This window comes from Staurois parvus, unplaced genomic scaffold (assembly GCF_062004578.1).
Source record: "Staurois parvus isolate SC_StPar_1 unplaced genomic scaffold, SC_StPar_1.0 ptg000999l, whole genome shotgun sequence".
In the NCBI taxonomy this organism is placed as follows: Eukaryota; Metazoa; Chordata; class Amphibia; order Anura; family Ranidae; genus Staurois; species Staurois parvus.
Window position 1 is genome coordinate 152497 of NW_028318795.1, and position 27339 is coordinate 179835.

General features: G+C 47.9%; 1 protein-coding gene across 2 annotated transcripts in view; it reads left to right on the forward strand.

The window, feature by feature from the left end:
• LOC149441363 (protein mono-ADP-ribosyltransferase PARP14-like) overlaps window positions 1–27339 on the forward strand; it is a 63138-nt gene that overhangs the window by 30730 nt on the left and 5069 nt on the right. Inside the window, exons 10-16 of one of the 2 annotated variants that reach the window (XR_016307394.1) lie at window positions 1049–1198; window positions 4562–4624; window positions 8917–9093; window positions 11815–12021; window positions 12867–13496; window positions 15306–15480; window positions 15750–15880. Coding sequence is in view for 1 of the 2 variants with exons in the window: in XM_089657429.1 (XP_089513555.1) it covers window positions 1049–1198; window positions 4562–4624; window positions 8917–9093; window positions 11815–12021; window positions 12867–13496; window positions 15750–15889; window positions 20754–20928 (1542 nt within the window). In the remaining variant the exon portion in view is untranslated. Of the gene's footprint in view, window positions 1–1048; window positions 1199–4561; window positions 4625–8916; window positions 9094–11814; window positions 12022–12866; window positions 13497–15305; window positions 15481–15749; window positions 15890–20753; window positions 20929–27339 lie in introns of those variants that run through there. The other variant, XM_089657429.1, reaches the window with a different exon arrangement.

Below are 27339 nucleotides of genomic sequence, written 5' to 3' on the forward strand. Positions count from 1 at the left end.
AATTTCCACAGGACATTCTTCAGTGAGGGGAAGGTTAATGCTCACCATACGACAGGGTAGCCTGCCCCCTTCTAAATTCCACCAGGCACACTTCAGGGAGGGGGAGGCTAATGCTCACCATGCCACAGGGCTGCCAGACCCCTATAATTTCCACCTGTCACTCTTCATTGAGGGAGAAGCTTATGCTCACCATGCCACAGGGCAGCCTGGCGCCTTCTAACTTCCACCGGACACTCTTCAGTGAGGGAGAGGTTAATGCTCACAATGCCAAAGGGCGGTTAGACCCCTTCTAACTTCCACCAGACATTCTTCAGTGAGTGGGAGGCTAATGCTCACAGTGCCACAGGGGGGTCAGACCCCTCTTAACTTCCACAGAACACTCTTCAGTGAGCGAGAGGCTAATGTTCACAATGCCACAGGACAGCCAGACCCCTTCTAACTTCCACTAGGCACTTTTTGGTGAGCTCTCCAGACCAAGTCCCCAGGTGACAGTTCCCTTCACTGGCTTCAAAAAGGGATCCTCAGGAGTAAGCCCCTCCCCCCATGCCACAGCTGGGACCTCTAAGAATACTAGCTGGAATCAGGATAGCTGCTGCAGATGGAGGTAGCCAACCCTCCTTAGATAGGTGGATTCCCTCCAGCAGGGGAAAGACTCTCCTTGCTCTAAATCTAAGGCTATTTATATGCCCGTCCAGCCACCTTCTGGGCACACCTCCCCAGGGATTGGTTGGAGCACAATAAATATTCAGGCTGAGAATTGCCTTGCTCAACCCTCTAAGTTCCAGATGCCTCTGGAGCATAAAACCTGTAGCCTGTGAGATCCAGAACAGCCAAACGCAATGAACAACTTCTCCAATGATTACAGAGGAGCCAAAAAGAACTAAATTTGCCTACATAATAGCAACCTACCTAGGAGGGTGCTACGAAATCTAATATAAATCTTTAAATATATAGTAGCATAAAAATAGACTTCTTAGTGAATAGGGATGATCTGGAATACAATAACAGGGGCTTTGATTATCTCTTGCCATTGTGATCTGTTTTGCAGCTTTCTTCGGGAATGTGAAAAGCCTGGCACAGAACGTTTATGAAATGAGGATTGGATCACTCACCTACCTGGTGAAAACTGGAGATATAACACATGAAAAGTGTGACGTCATCGTCAACTCCACCAATAGCACGTTCAACCTCAAATCAGGTATTCATTAGAATGTTGCTGGGACCATGAAATGTGAAAATCTTTTTAAGAAGTGTGAGATGGCCAGATCAACAGAAGACCACGTAGAGTGGAGACTGCAAGGCAACCCATGGAGCCATTGGGTGTTTCTTACCTTATAGAACAGTGATGAGCAGTTCATCTTTCTGAGGGGCCACATGAGATACTGGGGCTGTCATGGAGGACCGAACCAAAGATTAGTGTATAGTAAAAAATATTTTGATTAAACCAGCAGCCTTAGGTGACCAACAGTGGACTGAGAAGTCCCATAAGTACGTAAACATATGGAAAACCGACGCCTGGCACTAGGAATAATAGGAAAAATGAAACAGTGTGCACACTCAACATAATTAGAAGCAGTAGTGAAGAAATGTCCTCTGCTGGTCACAGATGTTGGTGCAGGATGGGCTGGTAAAAGCAGTGAGCGAGCTGACAGGAACATAGGGGTTAATTAATGGATCTGCCATTCTGAGTGCCCATGTGTGACTGGTAGGAGAGAGCCTGAGATGGCTACATCAGGGTTTTCTGTAGGTCTTGACCTGGACTGGAGAACAGGTATGAAGCTCCCAGGGTTTGCAATGTGCAGGCACTAAGACAGAAAGAACTTGGCCGGGTAGCAGAGTGGTGGGGGAGCTTTAGGCTATCTCCTGGGCCAGGGTTTCTCAACTAGGGTTCCTCCAGAGGCTGTTAGGGGTTCTTTGAGCAATGAGCAATCTGTGCCTCTCAGATAAATTCCCACTGACACCATCGATCTTTTAAGCTATCTGTAAGGGGTAATTCTTCCCACTGACCATCAATGTAAGAGACATTCTTCCCACTGACCTCCAATGTAAGAGACATTCCTCCCACTGATCCCCAATGTAAGGGACATTCTTCCCACTGACCCCCAATGTAAGGGACATTCTTCCCACTGACCCCCAATGTAAGGGACATTCTTCCCACTGACCCCCAATGTAAGGGACATTCTTCCCACTGACCCCAAATGTAAGGGACATTCTTCCCACTGACCACCAATGTAAGGGACATTCTTCCCACTGACCCCCAATGTAAGGGACATTCTTCCCACTGACCCCCAATGTAAGGGACATTCTTCCCACTGACCCCCAATGTAAGGGACATTCTTCCCACTGGCCACCAATGTAAGGGACATTCTTCCCACTGACCCCCAATGTAAGGGACATTCTTCCCACTGACCCCCAATGTAAGGGACATTCTTCCCACTGATCACCAATGTAAGGGACATTCTTCCCACTGACCCCCAATGTAAGGGACATTCTTCCCACTGACCCCCAATGTAAGGGACATTCTTCCCACTGACCACCAATGTAAGGGACATTCTTCCCACTGACCCCCAATGTAAGGGACATTCTTCCCACTGACCCCCAATGTAAGGGACATTCTTCCCACTGACCACCAATGTAAGGGACATTCTTTCCACTGATCACCAATGTAAGGGACATTCTTCCCACTGACCACCAATGTAAGGGACATTCTCCCCACTGACCCCCAATGTAAGGGACATTCTTCCCACTGACCACCAATGTAAGGGACATTCTTCTCACTGATCACCAATGTAAGGGACATTCTTCCCACTGACCACCAATGTAAGGGACATTCTTCCCACTGACCACCAATGTAAGGGACATTCTTCCCACTGACCCCCAATGTAAGGGACATTCTTCTCACTGATCACCAATGTAAGGGACATTCTTCCCACTGACCCCCAATGTAAGGGAAATTCTTCTCACTGATCACCAATGTAAGGGACATTCTTCCCACTGACCACCAATGTAAGGGACATTCCTCCCACTGATCACCAATGTAAGGGACATTCTTCCCACTGATCCCCAATATAAGGGACATTCTTCCCACTGACCCCCAATGTAAGGGACATTCTTCCCACTGACCCCCAATGTAAGGAGCATTCTTCCCACTGACCCCCAATGTAAGGGACATTCTTCCCACTGACCCCCAATGTAAGGAACATTCTTCCCACTGACCCCCAATGTAAGGGACATTCTTCCCACTGACCCCCAATGTAAGGAACATTCTTCCCACTGACCACCAATGGAAGGAACATTCTTCCCACTGACCCCCAATGTAAAGGACATTCTTCCCACTGACCCCCAATGTAAGGGACATTCTTCCCACTGACCCCCAATGTAAGGGACATTCTTCCCACTGACCCCCAATGTAAGGGACATTCTTCCCACTGACCCCCAATGTAAGGAACATTCTTCCCACTGACCACCAATGTAAGGGACATTCTTCCCACTGACCCCCAATGTAAGGGACATTCTTCCCACTGAACCCCAATGTAAGGGACATTCTCCCCACTGACCCCCAATGTAAGGGACATTCTTCCCACTAACCACCAATGTAAGGCACATTCTTCCCACTGACCACCAATGTAAGGGACATTCTTCCCACTGACCACCAATGTAAGGGACATTCTTTCCACGGACCCCCAATGTAAGGGACATTCTTTCCACGGACCATCCCACTAATGTATTATGAGTTGTAGCTTTAGTCATGTTTGGCAGGGGTTCCTTGAGACTGAAAAGTTATTTTAAGGGTTCCTCTTTGTTGAAAAGGTTGGGAAAGGCTGCCCTGGAAAATGCTTTCCAGCCAGAACCGGGCCTCCCTGCGGTACCATTCAGCTCCTCAAGAGTTCTTGCAGCTCTCCACATAGACATCTGTCAGCTCTTTCTCCGGGAGTAAGCAGACAGACTCTGAGAGCCATGTTGACAGTGGAGGCATTGTGGACCAGACAGGGACATCCAAAGGGCCTGATATGGTCCCGAGTCTTCAATTTGCCCAGCTCTGTTAAAGAATGTCATGTTGGAGATGTGATATCCTGGTGGTGAGTGAGGAAAGGTAGAGGGAAGGTCGGGAGCAGACCATGTTCTATCTTATGAAGAGTCACGCTGGAGGTGTGACAAACTGGTGGAAAATGTAAAATCTGATATATCTTACAGGAGGGAGGATATATTTGACATCAACCACCTCCAATAATAGACTCTTCTATAGGACTTCATTTACAGTGCAAACCTGATGGGTAATGTTTGAAGGGAATACATTAACCATGATAGGTTCCCAGATCTTCACTATTGCGTGAAAACCAAAAGAAAAGAATTTTAGTTCCTCTCCAAATGCAGATGTCTTGTGATCCAATATATAAAGTTTTGTTGTTTGTATGACTTCATAGAGATAAAATATTTCTCACGCAGCATTTCATGGCTTTGTTTCCTTTGACCTTGTGGAGGAATCTTGCTGGATCTACTCTCTGAACAAATACTGAATCCCATTTTGGCAATTTGAAGCTGATATGTTGTGTTGTTGCAGGAGTTTCCAAAGCCATCCTGGAAGGGGCGGGGCCTAATATAGAAAGTGAATGTGCCAGGCTCGGTAAGAAACTTTATGAAGAATTGTTTTTACATGTTGACAGACAGAGAGCATGTGACCTATAATATATGAAATAAAATATGAATATTTTAGTAAATAATTAATAGTTAATTGTTGATATTGCCCTTGACAGGGGAACAATCCAGGAAATTTGGCTATAAGTTAAATAGAGAAGAAAGTAATGATTTCAATAAGAAATGGGAATTTTTATCTTCAAGTCAGATGTTAATAGTAATAAAAGTTAAACTTAACACTGAAAACTGAACACTGTTCCTCAATGTCTTCGGTGCATGGTACGGTCACCAGACCTGATACATGACCTGACCTGATCCTCACCAGACCTGACCTGATCCATGTTCCATCCATTTTACAATTGATCTGAAAACGCACCTTCAGAGTGGGCGATCTGTCTCACTTCTTTCATCCCAACCCTTAGAGCACCATTTGACCTTGTCAGTGTGTCCTTGACGCCAATGGTGGAACCCCCCCCCCCCAGCGGCTGTCATTGTAGATATTGTGCCAGCCTGGCCACTGTCTGTGTGGATGTGAAATATCCATTTGTCGTAGCTCCAGAGCTGGAGGGAAAGGGGGCTCCTTGGTATCCTCATCTTGGGTGTCAAAGATCCTTTTGCTGGCACTGATGCCATTCACATGATTTACTTCCCTGTACTCAAAAAGTAAAGATTTGGTCAGGTATAGGGAGCAACCAGAAATATTAATTTCGTTTAAGAAATATCCTGAAAATGCACCTTTTGTCTGGAATTCCTCCTGAAAACTAGCAGGGCACTCCATGTGCCTAGGAACTCCTCTTCTGTAGCCTCATAGCTGTACACTCCGGCCACTTTATTAGGTCCACCTTGCTAGAGCCAAGGAAATCTCCTCCACACCATGACACCACCACCAGTCTGAACCATTGATACAAGGCAGGATAGATCCACCACACATGACACCACCACCACCAGCCTGAACCATTGATACAAGGCAGGATAGATCCACCACACCATGACACCACCACCACCAGCCTGAACCGTTGATACAAGGCAGGATGGATCCATGCTTTCATGTTGTTTACGCCTGATTCTGACCCTACCATCTGGATGATGCAGCTGAAATCCAGACTCATCAGACCAGGCAACGTTTTTCCAATCTTCTATTGTCCAATTTTGGTGAGCCTGTGCGAATTTTATCCTCCGTTTCCTGTTCTTAGCTGACAAAAGTGACACCCGGGATGGTCTTCTGCTGCTTCCCATCTGCTTCCAGGTTGGACGTGTTGTGCGTTCAGAGATGGTATTCTGTATACCTTGGTTGTAACGAGGGGTTATTGGAGTTACTGTTGCCTTTCTATCATCTCAAACCAGTCTGCCCATTCTCCTCTGACATCAACAAGGCCTTTTCATCCACACAAATGCTGCTCACTGGATATTTTCACTTTTTCAGACCATTCTCTGTAAACGCTGGAGATGGTTATGTGTGAAAATCCCAGGAGATCAGCAAATTTGAGATACTCAGACCAGCCCGTCTGCCGCCAACAACCATGCCACGTTCAAAGTCACTTTAATCCCCTTTCTCCCCTTTCTGATGCTCGGTTTGAACTTTAGCAAGTCGTCTTTACCACGTCTAGATGCCTAAATGCCTAAATGCGTTGCTGCCATGTGATTGGCTGATTAGCAATTTGTGTTACCGAGCAATTGAACAGGTGGACCTAATAAAGGGGCCGGTGAGTGTAGATCTGCAGTATAAAGTATCTAAGGCACAGCTGCCTCTGATTGCTAGTTTTAGGAGATTTGATGATGACGTCAATGTGCTACTCACTGTTTTCCTTGCTGGAGGCTCTAAGATGAGGAAGCAAAGTCCTGCTTCTACCAAAATGGCCATTTCTATACAGAGACGAAGAACAAGCTACTGTACGCAAGAAACAGGGAAAATATCAGCTGTAGGGAGACCACAGGCAATACTGGTGACTAGTCCTTTGCCCTATGTCTGCCTTTTTTTTGTTTAGCACAGATACCAAATTTAATTTCCTGTTTGAGGAACATGGGACCTTTTTATCTTTGGCAGAGACGTTTTATGTTGCTGACTTGATTCTCCCCTTTCTAGTACCATTTTGCACATATGTTCTCCTCAGCAGATCTCTTGTCTCCACACTGGTTGAGAAAGTCACCAGAAATTGTGAGGAAATGCGTTGCTTTTGGAAGTGTAATTGCCAGCCGCACACAGGACTCTTCTTGGGTTTATTTTTGACCTACAGTATGTGTCATGGTTTGGGTTCAGGCTCAGAAACCAGTAGCTATATCAATAAAGTGTCTCTCACCGACCAGCTGGATAAGTACATAGCAGGTCACCCTGGTGGATGATGTGGGCTCACTCAAGGTGGGGAGTCCAAGCACTAACCATTCTCCAGAGCTCCTGATGGTGGAGATAGGTTTTGCTGCTTGTTATTACCAGGTTGTGGTCCTCAGGATCACCCCACCAGTAGGTCAGCAAGCTGAGGTCCAGTAGCAGACTGAGAAAAAGCAGGAGCATAGTAAAGGAACAAGCCAAAGGTTGATAAAGAGTGGTTGTAGGTTGGGACAGTGGTGTATTTCGGTTTTGTGCTGCCCTAAGCAACACAAAATTCATCCCCCCCCCCCGGGAGAGAGCCTGACAGCAACCAATACCACCCCGTCCACATGGAGAGAGCCTGACACTGACCAACAACACTCCTGCCCCCTCCTGGTGAGATAGAGACAGTCACCTTCACAGCTCTGGACATCCCCAGGAATGAGAGTCAAGCAGCCCGCAGCCTCTCTCAGATCCCACCTGGTCCCCATGCTGCATGGGTTCCTCCTTCCATCCCTTCTGCCCCCCTGAAAAATGCCGCTCTAGGCAAATGCCTTGTTTGCCTTGTGGTAAATACGCCCCTGGGTTGGGTTCGAGCAGTAGTGTAGTCACGGGACAAGCCAAGGTCGATAATGGTTAGTATTGAAGATATGGATGGCAGCAGAAGAAACAAGAAGAAGATATTGGCCGGAGAAGAGCACAATAATCTATCAAACAGGAAGTGCAAAGGCGTGGCTTAAATAGGAAGTTAATGAGAGTAGCAAGGAGTTCAAGGTTCACCAGAAACATGGCGCAAGGCAGGATCGTCCGAAGGATCAGAGTTCTGTCCAGCATTTTAGGTGTCTCAGCAAGAAAAGCTACTGCCAGATGCAGCAGAGGTCATGGGTTTAGACCCCGGTCCTGACACTAGAACTCAATTGTTTCTGTTTTTGTATTTTTTGCTTTGACACTTTTTGACAAATTTGGGACAAATCTACAACCCACCCCTGATTACCTAGCACTCTCTGCTTTCGGACATAGCTAAGGATTTCAAGCGGATATTCTTCTCATTTTACACACAGTATCCGGTTTATATATGAGAAGATTTCCATCAATAAGGATTTTTGGCATATGATTTAGATGCACCACACCTAAGACTTGATATTTATTCATTGGGTGTAAATATTGAGCTCAGACCTTGGCGTGATTCATTTTTACCACCTTTTGGACTGATTTGGGCAGCATAGTGGCTTAGTGGTTAGCACGTTTGCCTTGCAGTAAATGGGTCATGGGTTCGATTCCTGACCATGGCACCTCCTGCATGGAGTTTGCATGTTCTCTCTGTGCTTGCGTGGGTTTCTTCCCGCACTCCAAAGACATGCTCGTAGGTTAATTGGCTCCTGTCTAAATTGGCCCTAATATGTGTATGTATGAATGTGAGTTAGGGACCTTAGATTGTACACCCCTTGAGGATTAGGGACTGATGGGAATGTTCAATATATATGTGTAAAGTGCTGTGTAAATTGACAGCACTATATAAGTACCTGAAATAAATAAAAAAAAAAAAAAAATCTAGAGGTCATTTCCTATAGCGTGTGGAGGATTTTCTTTGATATTGGGGTGACCTCTTTATATTATATTGAGTCCATTTTGGCACATACCCATTACTTTGAATTAACTTATGCGGTTTCTCTATATACTGTACAAGCATTCAATTCATGGATTGTGGATGGTCTTTACAAGTTCCTTCACTTACCAACTTGGACTGTTGAATGCTCTGGATGCACCAGGATGGGGTGCTATTCCTCCCACTGACACCAACGATGGGGCATGGTTTACTCCCACTGACATCTGGACCTTTTCTACTCCCACTGGCTACAGTCCAGCCCCCTCGAAGTCTAGAGTACAGTAAACTGGCCCTTTGATTAGAAAGTTTGGTGACCTTTGCCCTACATCTTTGCTCAAAGATTTACCTTTTTTCTTTTTTTTTTTTTCAGGAACCCAACCTAACAACGGGTACGTGGTCACAAAAGGAGGAAATCTCCATTGCAACAATATAATCCATGTTGCCGGCCAAAGTAAATCGCATTTAATAGGGAAGTGTGTAACGGAAGCCCTGCACATATGTGAGAGACAACAAGCAACCTCAGTGGCCTTCCCGGCCATGGGGACAGGTGAGAGATTCTCAGGGATCCCGAGTTATCTGTGTCTGAAATACAAATTGTCTGCCATCTCCCATAGCCACCAATTCCATTCAAACATTTGATCTCCACTCCCTCAAACTCAACCTTTCCAAAACTGAGCTCCTAGTATTCCCCCCAGCCAGTGCCACCTCCACTGACTTCACCATAAATATTGATAACACAATCATCAGTCCATCCCCTCACGCCAGAGTACTAGGTGTCATCCTAGACTCCCATCTGTCCTTCCAGATCCAATCGCTGACAAAATCACCTCCGCAACATCTCCAAGATACATCTGTTCCTAACCCCGGAAACCACTAAGCAACTCATTCACTCCCTTGTTATATCTCGCCTTGACTATTGTAACTCCCTCCTCATTTGCCGACCTCATCGCAGGCTATCTCCACTCCAGTCTATCATGAACGCTGCTGCCAGACTCATCCGCCTTACTAACCGTTCTGTATCTGCCACCCCTCTCTGACAATCCCTCCACTGGCCCCTATTCAGTGTCCTCCACCCCTCTCTGCCAATCCCTCCACTGGCCTCCACTCAGTGACCTCCACCCCTCTCTGCCAATCCCTCCACTGGCCTCCACTCAGTGTCCTCCACCCCTCTCTGCCAATCCCTCCACTGGCCTCCATTCAGTGTCCTCCACCCCTCTCTGCCAATCCCTCCACTGGCCTCCACCCCCCTCTGCCAATCCCTCCACTGGCCTCCATAGTGTCCTCCACCTCTCTCTGCCAATCCCTCCACTGGCTCCCAGTTGCCCAATGGATAAAATTCAAAACACTAACAATGACATATAAAGCCGTCCACAACACTTCCCCAATTTACATAAGCGATCTTGTCTCTAAATATCACCCAAACCGTACTCTCCGCTCCTCGCAAGACCTCCTACTCTCTAGCTCCCTTATCCCATCCTCCCATGCTCGTCTCCAAGACTTCTCCAGGGTGTCACTCCTCCTCTGGAACTCCCTACCCCAATCTATCAGACTATCGCCTACTCTACTTACTTTTAGGCGATCACTGAAAACCGATCTCTTCAGGGAAGCCTATCCCGCCCTCTGCTAATACTGGAATCTTCTACTCTTCCAACCACTCCATCCCCCACAGGTATTACCTACTGTACCATTCACCCCTCCCTCCTAGATTGTAAGCTCCCAGGATCAGGGCCCTCAAATCCCTCTTGTATTGAACTGTATTGTTACTGTATTGTCTCCCACTATAATGTAAAGCGCTGAGCAAACCGTTGGCGCCATAATAATCTCCAGCTATAGTTTTCCGAGAGAATGGTTTGGTTAATTCGATACACTGAAATGTATTTCAAATAATTTGGAAAAGAGAAATGTTTTTATTGCACAGTCTGGACACATTAGTGCACAGCAGAACCTGTGTGTGAAAAGGCGTTCATGATTTCTGTTGGCGGGAAACAGAAGATAACGAATAAATGGTTCCATACAATCAGTTCAAGCAAACAAACTACCAAAGAATCTGAATATTCAGTCTTACATCCCAGCCAGAGCCAGCTTCAAAAATAAATAGTGCCAACCCCGCTTAGAAGAAATATGTAGATCTGGTTTTCTTTGCAAATAAAGCCCCTTATACACACTAAGGCTTACATCGAATCAACGGTCCATTTGGATCCCCACCGATGGTGATGGCGGTCTCTAACCAGCTTTCGTTTTGCTCCTCCTGTTGACATCCTCACTCCTATACTACAGTCAGAACCAGCACTCAGTGCATCAGAATGGGACATACTGGCTGCTAGTAGTACCCCCCCCCCCCCCAAAATTCCACACTTTCAGGACTCCTTGTTTTGCATTATGCTGAAGATAACTCTTCATGACATTGACTGGATGTTTGGGGTGGTTGTCCTGCTGCAGAATAAATTTGGGGCCAATTACATCCCCTCCCTGATGGTACGGCATGATGAATAAGTATCTGCCTGTTTTTCTCAGCATTGAGGACACCGTTGATCATGACCAAATTTTCAAATCCATTTGCATAGATGCAGCCCCAAACGTGTAGGGAACTTCCACCATGTTTCACAGTTGGCTGCAGACACTCATTATTGTACCGCTCTCCAGCCCTTCCTCCAACAAACTGCCTCCTGCTACAGCCAAATATTTCACATTCTGACCCATCAGTCTGGAGCCCCTGCTGCCATTTTTCTTCACCCCAGTAACTATGTTTTCCTGCCTAGAGGAGTCACTTAGTCTTGTTCTTTTTTTTAGTCACGTCCTATGTATGACGGCAAATGAACTGGGGTGCAGAAAAATGAAAGCAGGTGCTCTGGACTGATGAGATCCTTGGTTAGGATCTAGGATACTGTGTCCAGTTCTGAAGGCGTCACTTGTGAAAAGACTTGAGTCCAGAGACAGACAGCAAAAATGGTGAAACATATCAGGAGAGACTGCAGGAACTTAATACATCCAATGTGGAGGAAAGAGAGGAGAGTGTGGAAATGACTGAAACCTCTAAATATACAAAGGTTCAAAAGGACAGTATTTTCAGTATGAAGCTGAGATCAAGAACATGACCTCAAAACTAGAACAATGGAAATTTCAAAAACTACTCGTCAAAGATTATGGATGTGATAGCTGACTGTAGAAGCCACTTGTTTGTGGAACAATGGTGAGGAGGGTGAGGATGTCCTCCATAATGTGTCCTCTTGGTCACTCTCTGCTCTTCTCTCACCCTCTCTTTATCCAGGTGTTGCTGGTGTGTCCTCTGCGGCAGTGGCTGACTCAATGCTAGACGCCGTGGTGAATTTTGTCATGTCTAAACCAGCCGCGACCGTCCAACATGTGACGATGGTGATATTCAAGCAACAAATGTTAAAAGATTTTTATAACAGTATGAAGAAGAAGGAACCACCACCTGGAGCCAAACAACAGTCCTGGTTTTCTAGGATCACAGGTACGCGTCGTAGTTTTAGGATCATTTCACACGGCGAATTACTGTGACGTTCTTTGGATAAGGCTGCCCCAGTGGGAGCTGCTCGTGTCCACCTCTGTGGATAAAGATCTCCTGATAGGACACAAGTTCTGGAATCAGACTTCTAGCTAGGAGACAGAAACATAAAACTGAGAGATTTTCTCTCATTTCCTTCACCATTGACAGGAAGACTTTCTTTATGTATAAATGTCTTTCTACATGGCAGGGCCTGGACAAGAGGTGGGCAGGAGGGGCAGATGCCCTGGGCACTGTGATATCATGTGAGATGAGGGGGAACCGCAGAGATTAGGGGGGAGCAGGGGCAAACTGACAACTCATGGGGCCCCCGGGCAATAGGGGATCATGGGGTCCTTGTGTCCTTGCCCAAACTCAAAAAAGCCTATGGAAAAAGGTACCAGGGGCATCTCATGGGGCCCCCTACTGACCCCTGGCCCTCGGGCAGTGCCCGAGTTTCCAAATGGTCAGTCCGCCCCTGGGGGGGGGGGGGGGGGCACTTTGGGGGACTGCTTGGAGTGGTGATTTGGGGGATTTGTGCTGGGATGGGGATGATGGAGGAAAATTTGTGCTAGGATGGGGGGGGATTTGGGAGGCCTTGTGCTAGAAAAGGTGATATGATGGGAGGAGGGGGATATTTGTTCTAGGAGCGGACATTTGGGGAGGGGAGCTGTGCTAGGAAGGGGGATGGGGGAGGGGATCGTTTTGTTCACCCTTGGCTCTGCATGACCTTGTCCTGACACTGCTACATGGTATACAAATTCTGTAAGTTCTCTGTGTCTTATCCCGATATTCTTTACCCTCTTTTATAGCGGCCATTTTTGGTACGGGCAAATCTGACAAAAGCAATGACAGTAAAGAAGAAGAAGTAGAAGAAGAAGAGCCCAAAGTTTTTGAGCTGAGAGAAAACATCGAGCCGGCCATTTTCCACCTGTGTGCAGAAAGCCGTGACTCTGTGAACGAGGCCATAGACAGGCTCCAAGACCTCATAGCAAAGGATCAACATGACGATACTATCACAGATACCTGGATACAGGACTTAGATGATAAGCACCATGCCGTCCTGGCTCAGCTTCAGCGGGACAACGGAGTTTATATTTCTTTCGACTTACCACAGTCCACCATCAAGGTGAAAGGCCGCACCAAAGATGTCCTGGATGTCAGTAATAAAATCAAGGAGATGATTAAAGGTGTGCGAGATAAGAAGACGCAAGAACGAGAGGCGGAGCTGTATGGCAACTTGGTGGAGTGGGGATATTACCAAGGCACCAACTTTATCCCCTTCGACAAAATGACAAACCTGGAGCTGGAAAAGGCTTGTAGTGAAAAAAGTTCTGTGGATATTGAAATCGTTGGCATAAAATACAAGGCAATTACAGAGATAAAAAAAGCAAACGATGCCAAAGGAAACACAATTAAGCTGCAGCGGATCCCAAAACATGGTAATTTCCATTCCTTCTTGCTCTTATCCTTATCAGTCGTATTGTTAAATATTATTGGGTGGCTGCGGCTACCAGAAATATAAATGAAATGGCAACCTTGGGAGTTCTTGGTGGTCACAGAGGCGAGGAATCTCTGTATTATACTGGAGAGATGTTTTTATGGTGGGAACCAATCTGGAAAACGAACATAGAGTATGATGCAGACTTCCAGGTCAGGTTCATCTATAGGCATTACATGGCAATCTCCCAATAAACCTGGCTTGGGCTACAATTTAATGTCTAAAGGTCAGTTCCTGACAGTCCCGAATGACTGCTCTTGGGGGACAAAGTTATTAGACAGGTTAGAAAACATTCATTTAGCACCAAGAATGGCCAATAGCAGGACTGCCTGTATGTGCTCCCCATTGCTTCCTCCATTGGCTAAACAGGAGCATTGGGTGACCAAACCCATCTTGTATGGGGGAGACACTGGGCCAAAGACATCATGAGACAGATTGTACGAACTGCATGCCTGACTGTTCTCTGATATCTACAGTCAGCCCACAGACACATCTACCCCAATGACCCATCATCCCCCTCACCTCCCTGTACAGACATCAGCATTATAGAAAGCCATTCTTCTGATAGTAACGGCCTAAACCCGAATCTCCTCTCACCTCCGCTATGTGCCAGCTCTAAACATGCTTGGCAGTTCTGCTTGAACTAAGTTGGCAACGGCAGCCAGACACACAGCAACATCCATTCTTCTGGGTCAATAAAGAGTCTAGGGGTTGCCTTTTTCACATTTATTGCTGAGTATCTTGGGCTGGGCGTACGGAGCTGTGAGATACTCCAGGAACGCAGAACAGCAATCACAGGACACCCTCCACTTTTTCACTACTCCTTAGGACAGTCCTTCTAGCAATAGCCATGGAAAAATGGACAGCATTGGGACACTGTCAGCAATGTCCCAGGCCAGGCAAGCACTAGTCGCAAAAAAAAAGGAGTAGCAGCTGCCACAGTCACCAGTATCTTACACATAGGTCTGTACTCACGAGATCCCTCGATTTTTGGATGCCTCCTTCCAAAATCAGTCAGACACCTCTGGATCTTTGGAAATGTACACCGGTCAGCCATCACTTTATGACCGCCCACCTAACACTGAGTAGGTCCCTGTTTTTCAACCAAAACAGCCTTGACCCATTGAAGTTAGAACACCACCCAACCTCTGAGGGTATGCTGTCGGTAGAAGATCCTTTAGGTCCTGTAAGTTGTGAGGTGGGGCCTCCATGGATCGATTGTTTTTCCAGCACATCCCACAGAGGCTCCATTATTTTGAGATCTGGAGAACTTAGAAGCCAAGTCAACACCTCCAATTTTTTGTTGTTTTCCTCAAACCATTTTTGAACCATTTTTGCAGTATGGCAGGGCGCATTATCCTGCTGAAAGAGGCCACTACCATTTCCATGAACAGTTGTACTTGTTCATCAAAGTGTTTAGGTAGGTGGCACATGTCAAGGTAACATCCACGTGCATGGTAGGACCCAAGGTTTCCCAGCTGCCTTGCCTTCTTCCCATACTGCATCCTGGTGCCATCTCTTTCCCAGGTAAGTGACGCACACATCCGGCCATTCCCATGATAGAAAAGAAAACGTCATTTCTCAGACCAGGTCACCTTCTTCCATGGCTCCTTGGTCCAATTCTGATGCTCAAGTGCCCATTTTAGGCTTGTTTGATTGTGGACACGGGTCAGCATGGGCACCCTGACCGGTCTGGGGCCACACAGCTCTATACACAACAAACTGAGATGAACATTTTTTCTGTTTCCAGCACATCATCTGCATTCACTTAAGCTGTCAGTGGTCATAAAATTATGGCTGCTTGGTGTATATCTGGAGGACACAATCTGTTTACTGCAGGAGAAGACGCCGGTCCAGTCTCTGGTATAGCAGCCTCCTAAATCCAAGACTTCTCTCTTATCCCAGAGTATCCAGCCCTGACAAAGGTTAGAACCCCTGGAACATGTTGGCTTTTTTTGTTGAATTCTTTGCCTAATCAATTACTTCTTCAATACTCTCCTTCCTGTACTTCCAATACTAGTTCATCCATGGTGGAGGACTAGGTCAGTAGGATGACTGAGGGAGGTGTGCAATGAGGTCTGCAGGGTGTGACAATGATGGTGGCCTCTTGGTCTCTGAGATTCCTATCAATGTACACTGATGGGTGATAATTATGTTCTACAATGAAACCAAAATGTAACTCTTCATATTACAGCCGCGCCCCTCGTAATCCCTCCGTATTGGGATGTCATGGACAACATCCAGCTGAAGGTGGTACCTCTGAACAGCAGCAGCCCGGACTACTCAGAGGTGGAGGGACTCTTTACACAGACGTGTCAAATGAGAATCATTAAGGTAATACTGAAGGTGGAACTCCGTTCTGTTAGGTCGCAATGACTTCCACGTCACATATGCAGATTTCAAGGATCTTAGCAATATCTAATGCACATTCCCTCCTGCTTCTGCAGTGTAGATAATGGAACATAAATATATGATACTTACCAGCCCCTTCCTTTCCTCAATGAGTACAGTGAGCAATCAGTACTGATCACTAGCTGTGTTCATTCATAACTGAAGCATAGTAAACTATTTTTACTATACTTCAGTTTGTCAACGACCAGGAAACCCCAGAGCACTTCCCAATAATTCATGTCAAGTGCAGCTGAAGCTGCAGAGAAAGGGACCGGGGAATCTATGTGCTCAAAAAAAAAAAAATGTTTTTTAAAGCGCCCCCACATATATGTGTGTGTGTATGTGTGTGTATGTACTGTATATATATATATATATATACAGGTGAAACTCAAAAATTTAGAATATGGTGTAGAAGTTCATTTATTTCAGTGCAGCAACTTAAAAGGTGACACTAATATATGAGACTCATTCCATGCAAAGCAAGATAGTTCCAGCCGTGATTTGTCATCATTGTGATGATTATGGCTTACAGCTCATGGAAACCCCAAATCCACAATCTCAGAAAATGAGAATATTCCATGCAATCAATAAAACACGGATTGTACATAGAACAATATCGCACCTCTGAAAAGTAGAAGCTGCATATGTACTCAGTACTTGGTTGGGGCCCCTTTTGCAGCAATTACTGCCTCAATGCGGCGTGGCATGGAAGCTATCAGCCTGTGGCACTGCTGAGGTGTTATGGAAGACCAGGATGCTTCAATAGCGGCCGTCAGCTCTTCTGCATTGTTCGGTCTCATGTCTCTCATCTTTCTCTTGGCAATGCCCCATAGATTCTCTATGGGGTTCAGGTCAGGTTAGTTTGCTGGCCAATCAAACACAGTAATCCCACGGTCAGTGAACCAGGTTTTGGTGCTTTTGGCAGTGTGGGCGGAGCCAAGTCCTGCTGGAAAATGAAGTCATCATCCCCATAAAGCTGGTCTGTGGAAGGAAGCATGAAGTGCTCCAAAATCTCCTGGTAGACGGCTGCGTTGACCCTGGACTTAATGAAGCACAGTGGGCCAACACCAGCAGATGACATGGCTCCCCAAATCAACACAGACTGTGGAAACTTCACTCTGGACTTCAGGCATCTTGCAGTGTGTGCCTCTCCATTCTTCCTCCATACTCGGGGCCCTTGGACCTCTCCATTCTTCCTCCATACTCGGGGTCCTTGTGCCTCTCCATTCTTCCTCCATACTCGGGGTCCTTGTGCCTCTCCATTCTTCCTCCATACTCGGGGTCCTTGTGCCTCTCCATTCTTCCTCCATACTCAAGGTCCTTGTGCCTCTCCATTCTTCCTCCATACTCGGGGTCCTTGGGCCTCTCCATTCTTCCTCCATACTCGGGGTCCTTGGGCCTCTCCATTCTTCCTCCATACTCGGGGTCCTTGGACTTCTCCATTCTTCCTCCATACTCGGGGTCCTTGGGCCCCTCCATTCTTCCTCCATACTTGGTGTCCTTGGGCCTCTCCATTCTTCCTCCATACTCAGGGTCCTTGGGCCTCTCCATTCTTCCTCCATACTCGGGGTCCTTGGGCCTCTCCATTCTTCCTCCATACTCGGGGTCCTTGGGCCTCTCCATTGTTCCTCCATACTCCAGGTCCTTGGGCCTCTCCATTCCTCCTCCATACTCGGGGTCCTTGGGCCTCTCCATTCTTCCTCCATACTCAGGGTCCTTGGGCCTCTCCATTCCTCCTCCATACTCCGGGTCCTTGTGCCTCTCCATTCTTCCTCCATACTCGGGGTCCTTGTGCCTCTCCATTCTTCCTCCATACTTGGGGTCCTTGTGCCTCTCCATTCTTCCTCCATATTCCGGGTCCCTGTGCCTCTCCATTCTTCCTCCATACTTGGGGTCCTTGGGCTTCTCCATTCTTCCTCCATACTCGGGGCCCTTGGTTTCCAAATGAGATGTTGCTCTCATCAGAAAAGAGGACTTTGGACCACTGAGCAGCAGACCAGGTCTGTTTTTCTTTAGCCCAGGTAAGACACTTCTGACGTTGTTTGTTGTTCAGGAGCGGCTTGACAAGAGGAATACGACATTTGAAGCCCATGTCCAGGATCCTGTCTGTGTGTGGTGGCTCTTGATGCACTGACTCCAGCCTCAGTCCACTCCTTGTGAAAGTCCCCAACACTATTGAATGGCCTTTTCCTGACAATCCTCTCCAGGCTGCGGTCATCCCTGCTGCTTGTGCACCTTTTCCTTCCACACTTTTCCCTTCCACATAACTTTCTATTAGTGTGCTTTGATACAGCACTTTGGGAACATCCAACTTCTTCTGCAATTCCCTTTTGAGGCGTTCCCTCCTTATGGAGGGTGTCAGTGATGGTGTCAGGTCAGCAGTCTTTCCCATGATTGTGATTCCTACTGAACCAGACTGAGAGACCATTGAAAGGCTCAGGAACCCTTTGCAGGTGTTATGGCTGAATGAGCTGATTAGAGTGGGACACTTTGAGCCGAGATTATTCCACCTTTTCACAATATTCTCATTTTCTGAGATTGTGGATTTGGGGTTTTCATGAGCTGTAAGCCATAATCATCACAATGATGACAAATCACGGCTGGAACTATCTTGCTTTGCATGGAATGAGTCTCATATATTAGTGTCACCTTTTAAGTTGCTGCACTGAAATCAATGAATGACTGAATGAATGAATGCACCAGATTCTCATTTTTTGAGTTTCACCTGTGTGTGTGTGTATATATATATATATAAAAATAAAATGTTTGGGGGTTATAAGTACTTTTCTAGCAAAAAATACAGTTTTGAACCCGTGAGCAAAACTTCATAGAAAATGTCGGGTCTTCAAGTGGTTTGTAGGGAGAGGAGGAACTTGAGCTCCCATTGTGCCTCAGAATTTTCTTGCAGCATTTGTATATATGTGTGTATATCTCTCTCTCTCTCTATATATATATATATATACACACACACTTCATGATGCTTGCTGTACGCCCCCCCACCCCTGGAAGCACCCCACTGGTGTCATCTTCCCATCCAGCACAGACCCCTCTATATAGACATGACTCCCCCATACAGTGAGGGTATCCTTCCCGTGGTGTCAGATGAGGTTGGTGAACGTGGATCAGTGAACAGAGAGGTGATGGAGGTTGGTGAGCGTGGATCAGTGAACAAAGAGGTGATGGAGGTTGGTGAACGTGGATCAGTGAACAGAGGTGATGGAGATGATGAATGAAGGATCAGTGAACAGAGAGGTGATGGAGGTTGGTGAACGTGGATCATTGAACAGAGAGGTGATGGAGGTTGATGAACAGAGGATCAGTGAACAGAGAGGTGATGGAGGTTGGTGAACGTGGATCAGTGAACAGAGAGGTGATGGAGGTTGGTGAGCGTGGATCAGTGAACAAAGAGGTGATGGAGGTTGGTGAGCGTGGATCAGTGAACAGAGAGGTGATGGAGGTTGATGAATGAAGGATCAGTGAACAGAGAGGTGATGGAGGTTGGTGAATGTGGATCATTGAACAGAGAGGTGATGGAGGTTGATGAACAGAGGATCAGTGAACAGAGAGGTGATGGAGGTTGGTGAACGTGGATCAGTGAACAGAGAGGTGATGGAGGTTGGTGAACGTGGATCAGTGAACAGAGAGGTGATGGGGGTTGGTGAACGTGGATCAGTGAACAGAGAGGTGATGGAAGTTGGTGAACGTGGATCAGTGAACAGAGAGGTGATGGAGATTGGTGAACGTGGATCAGTGAACAGAGAGGTGATGGAGGTTGGTGAACGTGGATCAGTGAACAGAGAGGTGATGGAGGTTGGTGAACGTGGATAAGTGAACAGAGAGGTGATGGAGGTTGGTGAACGTGGATCAGTGAACAGAGAGGTGATGGAGGTTGGTGAACGTGGATCAGTGAACAGAGAGGTGATGGAGGTTGGTGAACGTGGATCAGTGAACAGAGAGGTGATGGAGGTTGGTGAACGTGGATCAGTGAACAGAGAGCTGATGGAGGTTGGTGAACGTGGATCAGTGAACAGAGAGGTGATGGAGGTTGGTGAACGTGGATCAGTGAACAGAGAGGTGATGGAGGTTGGTGAACGTGGATCAGTGAACAGAGAGGTGATGGAGGTTGGTGAACGTGGATCAGTGAACAGAGAGGTGATGGAGGTTGGTGAACGTGGATCAGTGAACAGAGAGGTGATGGAGGTTGGTGAGCGTGGATCAGTGAACAGAGAGGTGATGGAGGTTGGTGAACGTGGATCAGTGAACAGAGAGGTGATGGGGGTTGGTGAGCGTGGATCAGTGAACAGAGAGGTGATGGAGGTTGGTGAACGTGGATCAGTGAACAGAGAGGTGATGGAGGTTGGTGAACGTGGATCAGTGAACAGAGAGGTGATGGAGGTTGGTGAACGTGGATCAGTGAACAGAGAGGTGATGGAGGTTGGTGAACGTGGATCAGTGAACAGAGAGGTGATGGAGGTTGGTGAACGTGGATCAGTGAACAGAGAGGTGATGGAGGTTGGTGAACGTGGATCAGTGAACAGAGAGGTGATGGAGGTTGGTGAACGTGGATCAGTGAACAGAGAGCTGATGGAGGTTGGTGAACGTGGATCAGTGAACAGAGAGGTGATGGAGGTTGGTGAACGTGGATCAGTGAACAGAGAGGTGATGGAGGTTGGTGAACGTGGATCAGTGAACAGAGAGGTGATGGAGGTTGGTGAACGTGGATCAGTGAACAGAGAGGTGATGGAGGTTGGTGAACGTGGATCAGTGGACAGAGAGGATGATTCTGTTTTATTTCTTTTCCTCCCAGATTGAGAGAATACAGAACAAACATTTGTATCAAAATTACCAAATTAAGAAGAACAGCATCAATACCAAGAACGGCACCAGGACCAATGAGAAGAGGCTCTTCCATGGCACCGAGATTGAGACAACCAAGCATATAAATTGTAATGGGTTCAACAGAGCCTACGCTGGGAGCAATGGTGAGAAGTGACCCCCTCCCCCCCCTCACCCAACCACCACCATTATCCTTCTCATAAACATACAAACAAAATATTCACCGCGCTCCAAAACACTCCGATCTAAAAGTATAAAAACATTGGGGCAGTACGATAACGGGGCAGTACGATAACGGGGCAGTACGATAACGGGGCAGTACGATAACGGGGCAGTACGATAATGAGGCAGTACGATAATGGGGCAGTAAGATAATGGGGCAGTACGGTAATGAGGCAGTACGGTAATGGGGCAGTACGATAATGGGGCAGTACGATAGTGGGGCAGTACGATAGTGGGGCAGTACGATAATGGGGCAGTACGATAATGGGGCAGTACGATAATGGGGCAGTACGATAATGGGGCAGTACGATAATGGGGCAGTACGATAATGGGGCAGTACGATAATGGGGCAGTACGATAATGGGGCAGTACGATAGTGGGGCAGTACGATAGTGGGGCAGCACGATAATGGGGCAGCACGATAATGGGGCAGTACGATAATGGGGCAGTACGATAGTGGGGCAGTACGATAGTGGGGCAGTACGATAGTGGGGCAGTACGATAATGGGGCAGTACGATAATGGGGCAGTACGATAGTGGGGCAGTACGATAGTGGGGCAGTATGATAATGGGGCAGTACGATAATGGGGCAGTACGATAGTGGGGCAGTACGATAATGGGGCAGTACGATAATGGGGCAGTACGATAATGGGGCAGTACGATAATGGGGCAGTACGATAATGGGGCAGTACGATAGTGGGGCAGTACGATAGTGGGGCAGCACGATAATGGGGCAGCACGATAATGGGGCAGTACGATAATGGGGCAGTACGATAATGGGGCAGCACGATAATGGGGCAGCATGATAATGGGGCAGCACGATAATGGCGCAGTACGATAATGGGGCAGTGCGATAGTGGTAGTGGGGCAGCATGCTAGTGGGGCAGCACAATAGTGGGGCAGTACGATAATGGGGCAGTACGATAATGGGGCAGTACGATAGTGGGACAGTACGATAATGGGGCAGTACGATAACAGGGCAGTGTGATAGTGGGGCAGTACGATAATAGGGCAGTACGATAATGGGGCAGTACGATAATGGGGCAGTACGATAATGGGGCAGTACGATAATGGGGCAGTACGATAATGGGGCAGTGCGATAATGGGGCAGTGCGATAATGGGGCAGCACGATAATGGGGCAGTACGATAATGGGGCAGTGCGATAATGGGGCAGTACGATAATGGGGCAGTGCGATAGTGGTGAAGTACAATAGTGGGGCAGTACGATAATGAGGCAGCACGATAACGGGGCATTGTGATAGTGGGGCAGCACGATAATAGGGCAGTACTATAATGGGGCAGCACGATAACGGGGCATTGTGATAGTGGGGCAGTGCGATAATGGCGCAGTACGATAATGGGGCAGCACGATAATGGTAGTGGGGCAGTGCGATAGTGGTAGTGGGGCAGCACGATAATGGGGCAGTACGATAATGGGGCAGTACGATAATGGGGCAGTACTATAATGGGGCAGCACGATAATGGGGCAGCACGATAATGGGGCAGCACGATAATGGGGCAGCACGATAATAGGGCAGCACGATAATAGGGCAGTACTATAATGGGGCAGTACTATAATGGGGCAGCACGATAATGGGGCAGTACGATAATGGCGCAGTACGATAATGGGGCAGCACGATAATGGGGCAGCGCGATAATGGGGCAGCGCGATAATGGGGCAGCGCGATAATGGGGCAGCGCGATAACGGGGCAGTGTGATTATGGGGCAGCACGATAATGGGGCAGCGCGATAACGGGGCAGTGCGATAACGGGACAGTACGATAATGGGGCAGCGCGATAATGGGGCAGCGCGATAATGGGGCAGCACGATAATGGCGCAGTACGATAATGGGGCAGCGCGATAATGGGGCAGCGCGATAACGGGGCAGTACGATAACGGGGCAGTGTGATTATGGGGCAGCACGATAATGGGGCAGCGCGATATTGGGGCAGTGTGATAATGGGGCAGCGCGATAATGGGGCAGCGCGATAACGGGACAGCACGATAAAGGGGCAGTACGATAACGGGGCAGTGTGATTATGGGGCAGCACGATAATGGGGCAGCGCGATAACGGGGCAGTGCGATAACGGGACAGTACGATAATGGGGCAGTACCGGCTTAATGTTGAGGTGTCCTTGGTACACTTCCTGGCAAGACTACAATATATCTGCATGGAGTTTGTATGCTTATGGGTTAATTGGCTTCCATTTAACTGTCCATAGAGCATGGCTGTATCTTTGTAACTGGCACAGAGGTCTCAGATCATAAACAACATGGGCAGCACAGCGGCTAAATGGTTAGCACTCCTGCCTGGCAGTACTCGGGTCCTTGGTTTGAATCCCAGCCACGGTACCACCTTCCTGAAGTTTGCATGTTCTCCCTGTGCCTGCATAGGTTTCCTCCAGGTACTCCAGTTTCCTCCCACACTCCAAAGACATGCTGGGAGGTTAATTGACTCCTGTCTAAATTGTCCCCAGTATGTGTATGTATGAATGTGAGTTAGGGACCTTAGATTGTACGCTCCTCGGGGGCGGGGACTGATGTGAATGTACAATATATATGTAAAGCGCTGTCTGACAGGGGAAGTGGCCGGGAGGAGATGCTGTAGCCGGCATGGATTGCTGTAACCTAGTAACAGAGGAGAGTGGTACAGGGAAGCGGCTGCACACTGGAGCTATAGGAGATCACATGCTAAAAGCAAGGGGGACGTAGCAACGCATTTCAGGGCAGAACCTCTCCTTTCTCAAACCTGCTATCCATTTATAAGGGATGTGGCTGCGAGTGCAGCCCTGGCTAGATCTGGGAGGTGAAAAGTGTCCAGCGCTGCACAGCTATTGGTAAAGATGCTTCAACAATGCTGTCCCTGCACCACTCTGCTCTGTCACTGTTGGACTTTTTTCACCTCCCAAATCCATCCAGGGCTGTACTCACGGCCATAGTAGTAGGCTTGAGAAAGGGGAGGTTCTGCCCTGAAATGCGTTGCTACATCCTTCTTGCCCCCCCCAGTTGGATACAGTAAGCAGGACGAGTTTGACAGGGAAGTAGCCGGGAGGAGATGCTGTAGCTGGCATGGATTGCTGTAACCTAGTAACAGAGGAGAGTGGCACAGGGAAGTGGCTGCAAGCTGGAGCTCAGGGCGATGACATCACATGCAGGAAGCAAGGGGGACGTAGCAACAAGAGCCCCATACACAGCAAACTGCGATGTTCCGAGTATCCTGACACCTTATATCAGAACCAGCATTCACTTTTTTTAGCAATTTGAGCTTCTATTGGATCAGATTACATGGGTCAGCCTTCCCTCCCCATCTCCATCAATGAGCCCCCCCACCTTCATCAATGAGTCTTCCCTCACCACCTCCATAAATGAGCCTTCCCTCCTCCACCTCCATTAATGAGCCTTCCCTCCTCCCTCCATTAAAGAGCCTTTCTTTCCCTCTATTAATGAGCCTTCTTTACCTACCTCCATTAATGACCCCCTCCACCTCCGTCAACAAACCTTCCCTAACCCCTCCATCAAAGAGCCTTCCCTCCTCCACCTCCATCAATGAACCTTCCCTCCTCCATCTCCATCAATGAGCCTTCCCTCCCCATCTCCATCAAGAGCCTTCCCTCCCCAACTCCATCAATGAGCCTTCCCTCCTCCATCTTCATCAATGGGCCTTCCCTACCCCCTCCATCAAAGAGCCTTCCCTCCTCCACCTCCATCAATGAACCTTCCCTCCTCCATCTCTATCAATGAGCCTTCCCTACCCCCTCCATCAAAGTGCCTTCGCTCGCCACCTTCATCAACAAACCTTCCCTCGCCACCTCCAGCAATGAGCCTTCCCTACCCCCTCCATCAAAGAGCCTTCCCTCGCCACCTTCATCAGCAAACCTTCCCTTGCCACCTCCAGCAATGAGCCTTCCCTCCTCCCTCCATCAAAGAGCCTTTCTTTCCCTCTATCAATGAGCCTTCCTTCCTACCTCCATTAATGACCCCCTCCACCTCCGTCAACGAGCCTTCCTTCCCCACCTCCATCAAGAGCCTTCCCTCCCCAACTCCATCAATAAGCCTTCCCTCCTCCATCTTCATCAATGGGCCTTCCCTACTACCCCCTTCATCAAAGAGCCTTCCCTCCTCCATCTCCATCAATGAGCCTTCCCTCCTCCATCTCCATCAATGAACCTTCCCTCCTCCATCTCCTTCAATGAGCCCTCCCTACCCCCTCCATCAAAGAGCCTTCCCTCACCACCTCCATCAACAAACTTTCCCTCACCACCTCCAGCAATGAGCCTTCCTTTACCACCTCCACCAATGAGTCTTCCTTCCTCCATCACCATCAATGAGCCCTCCCTCCAACAACGCGCCTTCCCTCCTCACTTCTATCAATGAGCCTTCCTTACCTACCTCCATTAATGACCCCCCCCCCATCGCCATCAACGAGTCTTCCTTCCACACCCCCATCAATGAACCTTCCCTCCCCACCTCCATCAATGAGCCTTCCCTCCACCTCCATCAATGAGCTTTCCTTCCCCACCTCCATCAAAGAGGCTTCCCTCATCCACCTCCATCAATGAGCCTTCCCTCCCTCCTCCATCAAAGAGCCTTCCCTGCTCCACCTCCATCAATAAGCCTTCCCTACCCCCTCCATCAAAGAGCCTTCCCTCACCGCCTCCATCAACAAACTTTCCCTCACCACCTCCAGCAATGAGCCTTCCTTTACCACCTCCATTAATGAGTCTTCCCTACTCTACCACCATCAATGAGCCCTCCCTCCTCCCTCCATCAACGAGCCTTCCCTCCCCACTTCTATCAATGAGCCTTCCTTACCTACCTCCATTAATGACCCCCCCCCACCACCATCAACAAGCCTTCCTTCCACACCTCCATCAATGAACCTTCCCTCCCCACCTCCATCAATGAGCCTTCCCTCCACCTCCATCAATAAGCTTTCCTTCCCCACCTCTATCAAAGAGGCTTCCCTCATCCACCTCCATCAATGAGACTTTCCTCCCTCCTCCATCAAAGAGCCTTCCCTGCTCCACCTCCATCAATAAGCCTTCCCTACCCCCTGCATCAAACAGCCTTCCCTCACCACCTCCATCAACAAGCCTTCCCTCACCACCTCCAGCAATGAGCCTTCCCTTCCCACCTCCACCAATGAGTCTTCCCTTCCCACCTCCACCAATGAGTCTTCCCTCCACCTCCATCAATGAGCCTTCCTTACCCCCTCCATAAAAGAGCCTTCCCTTGCCACCTCCAGCAATGAGCCTTCCCTTCCCACCTCCATCAAAGAGCCTTTCCTCTTCACCTCTATCAATGAGCCTTTCTTACCTACTGCCATTAATGACCCCCTCCACCTCCGTCAATGAGCCTTCCCTCCCCACCTCCATCAATGAGCCTTCCCTCCCCACCTCCATCAATGAGCCTTCCCTCCCCACCTCCATCAATGACCCTTCCCTCCCCACCTCCATCAATGAGCCTACCCTCCCCACCTCCATCAGTAAGCCTTCCTTCTTCACCTCCATCAGTGAGCCCTGACCACTGTAGACCAGGAACGTCCCTCAAGAGCTGCAGTTTTGGAGTTGCTCTGACCCAGTCGTCTAGACATTATAATTTGGTTCTGGTCAAAGTCCCTCAAATCCTTACACTTGTCCATTTTTCCCACTTTCAACATCAGCTTCAGGGACAACATGTTTACTTGCTGCCTTATATATGCCACCCACTTTCAGATGTCATTGTAGTGAGATCATCAATGTTATTCCCTTTACCTGTCAGTGGTCAGAATGTTATGGCTGATTGGTCTATATCCTGTGTTCCCTCATATGTAGATAACCTGTATATTCCATGTTCCCTCATATGTAGATATCCTGTATATTCTGTGTTCCCTCATATGTAGATATCCTGTATATTCCGTGTTCCCTCCTATGTAGATATCCTGTATATTCCATGTTCCCTCATATGTAGATAACCTGTATATTCCATGTTCCCTCGTATGTAGATATCCTGTATATTCCGTGTTCCCTCATATGTAGATATCCTGTATATTCTGTGTTCCCTCATATGTAGATATCCTGTATATTCTGTGTTCCCTCGTATGTAGATATCCTGTATATTCCGTGTTCCCTCCTATGTAGATATCCTGTATATTCCGTGTTCCCTCGTATGTAGATATCCTGTATATTCCGTGTTCCCTCGTATGTAGATATCCTGTATATTCCGTGTTCCCTCGTATGTAGATATCCTGTATATTCCGTGTTCCCTCGTATGTAGATATCCTGTATATTCCGTGTTCCCTCGTATGTAGATATCCTGTATATTCCGTGTTCCCTCCTATGTAGATATCCTG